Below are 6,981 nucleotides of genomic sequence, written 5' to 3'. Positions count from 1 at the left end.
TTACAGTAGAAACACATGACAGAACTCTTCTCAATATAATAATACTAATAAAAGGGGGTCCTAATTGTCGAATATATACATTATATATGTTCGACAATTAGGACCCCCTTTTATTAATATTATTAAATTTATATATATTATATATATATATATAGTAGTAAAGACATAGTAATAATTAAAAGAAATATAAGTAAGATAATGAGTCCAAAAATAGTAATTATTTATTATAATAATTCCTTTATTACAGCTATGCTTTTAGATTTTTGTAGTAATTAATAATAATAGTAATTATTTATTATAATACTTAAACAAGCAGTACATACAGAAATACAGTTGGACTTAGACTCTTCTTCTTTAAGAATTCAGCTAAATGGTTGATGAATACTTAGTGATCATAGATGATGTAATACATACATGACAATGATTTAATCATAGCTATCATACATTTTAATAACAGCTATCAACTGACTGTATACTCGATGTTTAGATCTGTAATCAGTAATCTGGTGAACGCACACGGGTATGTGACCGTCGTAGCACCGCGTACGCATCAAGGTTGACTACTAGTTACTTTCGCTCTAGTATAGCTGATATAGTTTAAAAAAATAATTGGCAATATACCGCTGTTAACAAATTTTTATTTCGAAAAAAATATTGACATATAAACTAATGCATATACCTACATACATACTAACCAGTTCTATATTTAAAAATTATAAAATTCTCAAAATATGGTAATCATGGTATACAAAAATATACATAAAATAATAGAATCATAAGTACTCCAATAACTTCAGTGTTTAGCACTATACCGTGGCGCTGTTCGTAAATTTATAATGAAATATCCCATGTTCCTTAATATAGCAATAATCTCTTTGGTAAAATCAAATTTTATTCGAATACTACCAGTTTATTCATGATTAAGTAATAAATACCGAAACTTATAAACTTTCACATTTATATCATAACATTATTAAGCCATTGAAAAATGCTGAATAATGGTGAATTCTATAATATTGAATGTGACCATATAATTGAGTAAGTGACGGTAAATCCCAATTATTGAAACTGCCACATAATCACAAGTAGATTAATAATAATAAATTAATAAATTTATGCATGTAACATAAGCACATATTACACTTAAGTATATCGTATTGAGGTTTCTTACTACGATAAGGTCAAGAAAATACATTAAGTTCACGTAATCATAATAGGCTGAATACTTTTAAATAAATAGATTATAAACACATGCTTGTATTCAGCACAGGGACAAAAATGGATTGTCATTATCGTGACAACTTGTAAGTACTTTGGATCAAATATATCCAAATGTTGTTTTATAGTTTTTTTCCTATAGGTATGTGGAATGGAATTAGTAATGGAAATAATATTTTAGCAATAGTCTACACCGACGCAGACTATATAGTAAATACTCTAAATAGATAAAATCTGTAGGGGTTTCTGTCGGGTTATCCGCAGTGAAATAAATATAGTGAATTATAAAAGTAAAATAGAAGACAAAAATCACACTCTTTCTAAATATAAAATTCTAGTTATATTTTCTATTAACAAAGGCCAGATATAAATTTAACAATAAAGTGCTGGTAAAATCCGTTTCCATTTTTGAGACTATACTAGAATAGATACCGTGAAAATGTAACACTATTTATTTAAGCCACGTTTTTAAACTAACGACAAATGAGTGTCAAATTTCGCTGCTTAGCAATATCGTGATAAATCGTCATATGTCTCGATTTTCGTCTTGTATAAACCCACGGCCATCTTTGCGACGTTTATTGTGTTGTCGCAAAAGTAAAAGTGAACGAAGTTGTTGGTACGATGGCCGAGATTGCTTGTGCCGTGACGTTGCTAACTGCCGTACTCACATTAAGGAACTACTCTATACTACACGAACTGACAACAATAGTAATAATTTAGATTATTCCATTGATTTATTTTGTATGTTTGTATACGTAGGTGGCACTCTGAGTCAATTGCGGCGATACCACCGTACTTAAGTCATTGAAGCTATAAAATGACTAGTGTAGTTACATATTACGTCCATAAAAAGTTTATATGCATCAAATATGAATTGAAGTGGGTATTTATTAATTTAAGTTGTTTGTAAGTTTATGTTGACCAACTATGCTATCGGCATTCTCTGCTAGTTTATGTTACTTAATAGTAACTAGTAATCTAATCCACATAAATAATTTGTGAAGCATATACAATAGAATAAGTTTAATAAACTAACTCTATTTAATTGTTTATGATTTAATAAGATGTTTACTTTGTACGATTGTGCATCAATTTCTCTAGTACATTAAATAAAGTATAAATCTTATATAAAAAGATCAGAGGTTTGGGTTTATGGCAGAAAGTAAATAAGTCATAGTTTCGTTTACCGTTAGATAAAAGAAAGATCCTAAAGATTCTTACCATAGAGTCAGACAGATTTTTTTTCTTTTTTACAGCTATCTAGTCCCACAATAAGCACGATTGTGTTATGGGTACTAGACAACTGATATAAATACATACATAGAAAGCATCCAGACCGGTACAAATAATCATACTCTTGAATGCAAATGTTTGCGTGTGAGGAATCGAACCCGCGATCGTCGGAAGTAAAGCGGTGTACTTGACTACCGAAGCCGTCGATAATATAACAAATATAAATTTATATATATATATATATATATATTTGAAAGATGTTTAATTTGTTTCAATATCCAGATCTGAACGTACGACCTCTTGGGTGTAATTGAGGATAGTAAACCACTAAGCCCCAATGCTAGATTATGATAACTGATTAAGTATCTACCAGCATATGCACTATTTCTTATTTACAGACTCTATTATACTCGCATAAACTTTATTACAGACATATGAAACGCTGAAAGTTTCCAATAACACAATGAAACAATCGATGTCTAATTGCCGCCGTTGACCTCGTGTGTCGATTACTCAACGGTCACGCTTCACGTGTGATTACAGCCTAGGCTGAGGTACCTACTATTACTACGAAAGTGCAAAGCCTAACTGTAATAGGGTCATTCTTTGACAGCCTCAGTTGTAGTATTTGATGAGATTGTTTAGATGAGATTATACGTTTACCAATTACCATGTGGTGAGCAGTGAGGATGTCTGCCATTAGATTACAAAAAATATATATATTAGACTGCAAATTGAAAAGAGAGTTCGAGTAATTAGTGTACCCGAAGATCTGCACGAGAAAAATTATGAAATATTTATTTTTTATGTATATGTTTCCTTACGATTACTTTAAAAAACGTCGTCTACGTTGACACTTATAATTTATAGAGAGAAATAGAGAGCTCAGATGTTACAATAGATATCTCAGTCTTATATGAAGGTTTTATATGCATTATAAATCTTTTCAGTAATAATTATTATATTATACAATTTTAAGTATATCTATATTATTATTTAGTCAGATATATCAATATTATTACTGTTGATAATTATATTAATTTTTTAAAAATTTTTTACTGTATAAAAACATCTCTCACAGTGCACGGATTTTGTTGTAAATTTTTATACACATTATTCTACAATTTTGAAAATGCCCTATTTACGTGTGTCTCTGAGTTATATTCTTCAGTTTTTTTAAATAATTCAGGTGAATATTATATAAAGAAGAAACTTTTAAGATTCAATTTCTTAAAATACTGTCTACATGAGTCAATGGGACCCAGACCGCAAATTGCGCGAATGCATAAAAGAGCTTTGTTGATGTAAGTTGACTTCGAATAATTAAAACGTAATTCGTAAATGCATATTCCGTAAGCGTCTGAGAGCATACACGAATTTATTAAGTTTAGAGCACAAATGTAGAAAATATAAAAATTTGACCGCATTTTCTTTAGTTCCTACCAATAGTATTGTAATAATATAGATAAAATTATACAGATGATGTTTTTTTTTATTACAGTACGTTAAAATGCTGTGTCCTGAGTTATAATAATATTATTTTTGATCAATATGGTTCTTAAAAATATTATACTTCGATAATTAACGTAACTCATAAATGCATATGCAGGTCATTTTTTCCGTTCATGATGTTTTTATTATTGTAGAAATAATTGATAAAGAATTTTCCGTTCAGCTTATTTTCAGATAAAGAATGTTCTTGGTCAAAGTCTAATCATATTAATTCTAAAATTTATCAAAATTTGTTCTATTTTGTTTCTGCGTTTAAACACGCAAATTTGCAATGGATAAACAGACATCAAATATTTTATACTTTTAGTATATAGATGATCACTTGTATACAATCATTAGTATTCGTATAGCTATAGTTTACATTATGAGAGAGAGATAGTATTATTCAAGTGCTCGTCATGTATTTTGCATAACCTTTTATGTCCTTCTTATGGCAATCGGTTCTATTGTATGTTTTTGTTGTAGTCACCACTTATGACATTCTAAAACCATTCGTTTTTTTTCTAACATGTGGCTCTATTCAACAAAACGGTACTATTCATTGGTAATTAATTACATAGTTGTGTTGGTCTGTTGAGTAAAGTAGAACTTTCAACTAATTTATTGAGTAAGAAAACATATATGGAGCCAACAATTGAATTGCACGTGAGAGATTTTCAACAAAATTCGATAAATCGGCTAATTAGGTATCGAATTATGTGCAAATTATTTAGACATAGTTTTAACGGCTATCATATCTTACTTTCCAGGCATATCAACATCCTGAGCTGTGTGACCAGTTCTTCTTATGTACAAATGGTACATTGACAGTGGAGACGTGTGAAAATGGTTTACTGTTCGATGGCAAAGGTGCCGTCCACAACCACTGTAACTACCACTGGGCTGTGGACTGTGGCGAGAGAAACGCTGACTGTAAGTCAATTATTTTTTTTATTTTCTTATGTTACTGTAAATAATAATTATCAAATAACCTTATAAAATAAGACAATTCACACAGCGTCATATAGAGGACTTTATAACTAGCTTGGTAAAGCTCAGCAGATCTTTTGTTATGGGTACTAGACATATATAAATACTTAGATACACTTTTTTAAGTCATAGAAAATTACAGATTAATACAAATAATAATACTCATTGAATACAACTGTTTGCATCGTTGTAGAATTCGAACCCGCGACTTTCAACATATACATGCAGTTAGTTTTTTAGTCCATGCTTTATGGCTTTATGGAGGAAATAAATAAATATCCTTTACTGTTACTAATAAAATTTGTAAATATTATTTTCTTACGCAGTGACGCCTCTATCTACACCCGGCTGTGAATATCAATTCGGAATCTACCCGGACAGTAACGAGTGCTCTACCAGCTATGTCAAGTGCGCATTCGGTATCCCTAACCAGGAGCCATGCACCCCAGGTCTAGTATACGACGAACGTATTCATGGCTGCAATTGGCCCGATTTATTGCAACCGTTCTGCAATCCTGAAGGTAATTACTTTATATTTTTCTCAGAATAGTTATGGAATAAAAGTGGAAGCGATGAATGATGATGATACAAGGATAGAGTCAATGAAAGTCAGTTACCCCAATTCAGTCAATGCAACCAGGGATTAGGAATGTTTTAAATATGTGAAGGTTTGGAGATTTAGATTGTTCTTCTGGAACGTGTAGGAGACATATACTTTCTTAAGTTTAAATCATTATAAACTTAAATAATAAGAGCACGGACTCAATATCTGTGGAAAGAAAACAAAACATTATAAACGAACATAACTATGCTTATACAGCGTGAAAAGAAAAAGTTTTTAAAGTAATTAAGTAATTTGCAATGATTGCAATCGTATGTGATAACAGTTAGTACTTGTAATAAATAAATTACTCTGTAATTAAGTATTTAATAAAACTGTTCACAGCGGTCGTCGGCTTCAAGTGTCCCACCAAGGTACCTTCCAATTCTCAGTCAGCCAAGTTCTGGCCTTTCCCCCGATTCCCTGTGCCTGGTGATTGCCACAGACTGATCACATGTGTGGAGGGTCAGCCACGGCTAATCACCTGCGAAGAAGGCAAAGTCTTTGATGACCAGAATCTGACCTGCGAAGACCCAGAAATAGTTCCAGGCTGTGGACACGCGTGATTCACTGACGTCGGTATTACAAGGCGAAAATAAGAAACAAGTCTTCCTCTTTTAGTGTTCAAAAATAGTGATAGATTTCCAATTTGGAGGTACTACGTCATCAGGAATTAATGAATGACTTCTTTTTTTTTAAATACACGGCCGCGTAAAATATTTATGGATAATGAATATAATGGAGTCCAACTCGTTGACCAAACCCCTAACCACTTCATATGTATATCTATAAGCAACTATAGACATATAACACCGCATTTCCATTAATGATATGTAATTTTATTTTATTCTATAGTATTTATGCAACAAAAAATATACATTTTATACGTCAACCAATGGCTACAAGATTTGTTGTGCAATTCTAAAAATTAACAATATTATGTGTTCATATAATATAAAACAGAAATGCGGTATTAAATTGTAATTATTCTGATAAAATTTAAAACGGCCAACTTCAATTCCTATCTCAATTTTTTTCGCAATACATATTGCATAATAACGAGATTTTTGATTCGTTTTTTATACAATTTTTGCTATTATCTTGTATTGTAATATATCTACCGATTGTTTTCGTTTTGTAATGCTTTAATTTGTATGTAATTATGTTTTAATTTAATTGCATTGTAAAATATTTGGAATGCTGTTTCCATTGAATTTTATTTATTTCTTATATTATATTTCGTGATCAATTAACGAATTCCTGTTTATAAACCTAAGTTGCCAAATATACCATGATCCGTGCGTGATATTAGTTACCGTAGAAATATATAATATATACTTATATGAAATATATGTACCTACATTAAAGTCATTAAATGAAATAGTTATATATCCTAAATGTATGTAAATACTACGAAAGTGTAAATAGAAAATTATTTTATATAA

General features: G+C 30.5%; 1 protein-coding gene across 1 annotated transcript; it reads left to right on the top strand.

Annotated features, from left to right (window-relative positions):
• Positions 1-4,474: 4,474 nt before the first annotated feature.
• On the top strand, positions 4,475-6,981 carry LOC131848373 (protein obstructor-E). Its single transcript, XM_059198195.1, has 4 exons — positions 4,475-4,510; positions 4,716-4,878; positions 5,262-5,456; positions 5,882-6,981. Exons 1-4 carry the CDS (start codon positions 4,475-4,477, stop codon positions 6,100-6,102), a joined length of 615 nt encoding a protein of 204 aa, XP_059054178.1. The 3' UTR covers positions 6,103-6,981.

Source organism: Achroia grisella, unplaced genomic scaffold (genome assembly GCF_030625045.1).
Source record: "Achroia grisella isolate CSIRO2021 unplaced genomic scaffold, CSIRO_AGI_Agris_v1 utg551, whole genome shotgun sequence".
NCBI classification, from domain to species: Eukaryota; Metazoa; Arthropoda; class Insecta; order Lepidoptera; family Pyralidae; genus Achroia; species Achroia grisella.
Note: the sequence above shows the minus strand (reverse complement) of the source record. Positions and strands in the feature narration are given on the sequence as shown.

Bases quoted from the DNA above. Each gene is read 5' to 3' on its own strand.
- LOC131848373 (XM_059198195.1), top strand. From the start codon at position 4,475: ATGTGGCTCTATTCAACAAAACGGTACTATTCATTG. The intron at 4,879-5,261 runs GTAAGTCAATTA...TTTCTTACGCAG, and splicing joins TGGCGAGAGAAACGCTGACT to TGACGCCTCTATCTACACCC. The intron at 5,457-5,881 runs GTAATTACTTTA...AACTGTTCACAG, and splicing joins ACCGTTCTGCAATCCTGAAG to CGGTCGTCGGCTTCAAGTGT.